The 591-nt window shown below is 44.5% G+C and overlaps 1 protein-coding gene across 4 annotated transcripts in view; it reads left to right on the top strand.

Moving 5' to 3' along the window:
- The first annotated feature begins 7 nt into the window (after window positions 1-7).
- LOC106941273 (kallikrein-13-like) overlaps window positions 8-591 on the top strand; it is a 13,529-nt gene continuing 12,945 nt past the window's right edge. For 3 of the 4 annotated variants that reach the window (XM_015024233.1, XM_015024236.1, XM_015024235.1), the window contains exons 1-2: window positions 8-333; window positions 416-591. In XM_015024233.1, coding sequence (XP_014879719.1) covers window positions 317-333; window positions 416-591 — 193 coding nt within the window. In that variant the 5' untranslated portion in view covers window positions 8-316. The remainder of the gene's footprint in view (window positions 334-415) is intronic. The other variant, XM_015024234.1, reaches the window with a different exon arrangement.

Below are 591 nucleotides of genomic sequence, written 5' to 3' on the forward strand. Positions count from 1 at the left end.
CCTCTGATTCTGTTTCAGACTGAAACTTCTTTGCATATAAACTGTGATGCTTTTCAATCTTTAGCTGTTTATCCTCTTTCTGTTCCTGCAGCCATGTTTGCACCTGATTTCTGAGTAAAGTCCTCCTTTTTCTTCTTCAGGTGTTTCAGTGAACTCAGGTGTTTCTCTGCAGAAGAGAATCATTGGAGGTCTAAACTGTGATGACACGGAGCGTCTTTATCATGTTCGGCTGGAGAGCAGCAATGTTACTCATGTGACCCGCTGTGGAGGATCTCTGATCCACCCTGAGTGGATCCTGACTTCAACTCTGTGCTGGATGTCAGAGCCAGGATGGTAGGAAAGAGACATGAAGACAGTTTTATCTGCAGATGATCAGGTTTTCTGTCTGTTCATTATATTATAACCTTTTCTGCAGGACTAACACAGCAATATTAAAAGTTAATCCACGGACTGCAGGGCAGCAGAGTCAGGTAATCCAAGACAAACCTGTGACTTATACTCATGACGACCACCAGCATGGCATCATATTACTGAAGCTTCAGACCCCAGTAACAGATGTCCAACCTGCTCTGCTACCAGACTGCAGGCGTC

The sequence above is a fragment of the Poecilia latipinna genome, unplaced genomic scaffold (assembly GCF_001443285.1).
Source record: "Poecilia latipinna isolate Pla-1442-1.1 unplaced genomic scaffold, P_latipinna-1.0 Scaffold3581, whole genome shotgun sequence".
Classification (NCBI taxonomy): domain Eukaryota; kingdom Metazoa; phylum Chordata; class Actinopteri; order Cyprinodontiformes; family Poeciliidae; genus Poecilia; species Poecilia latipinna.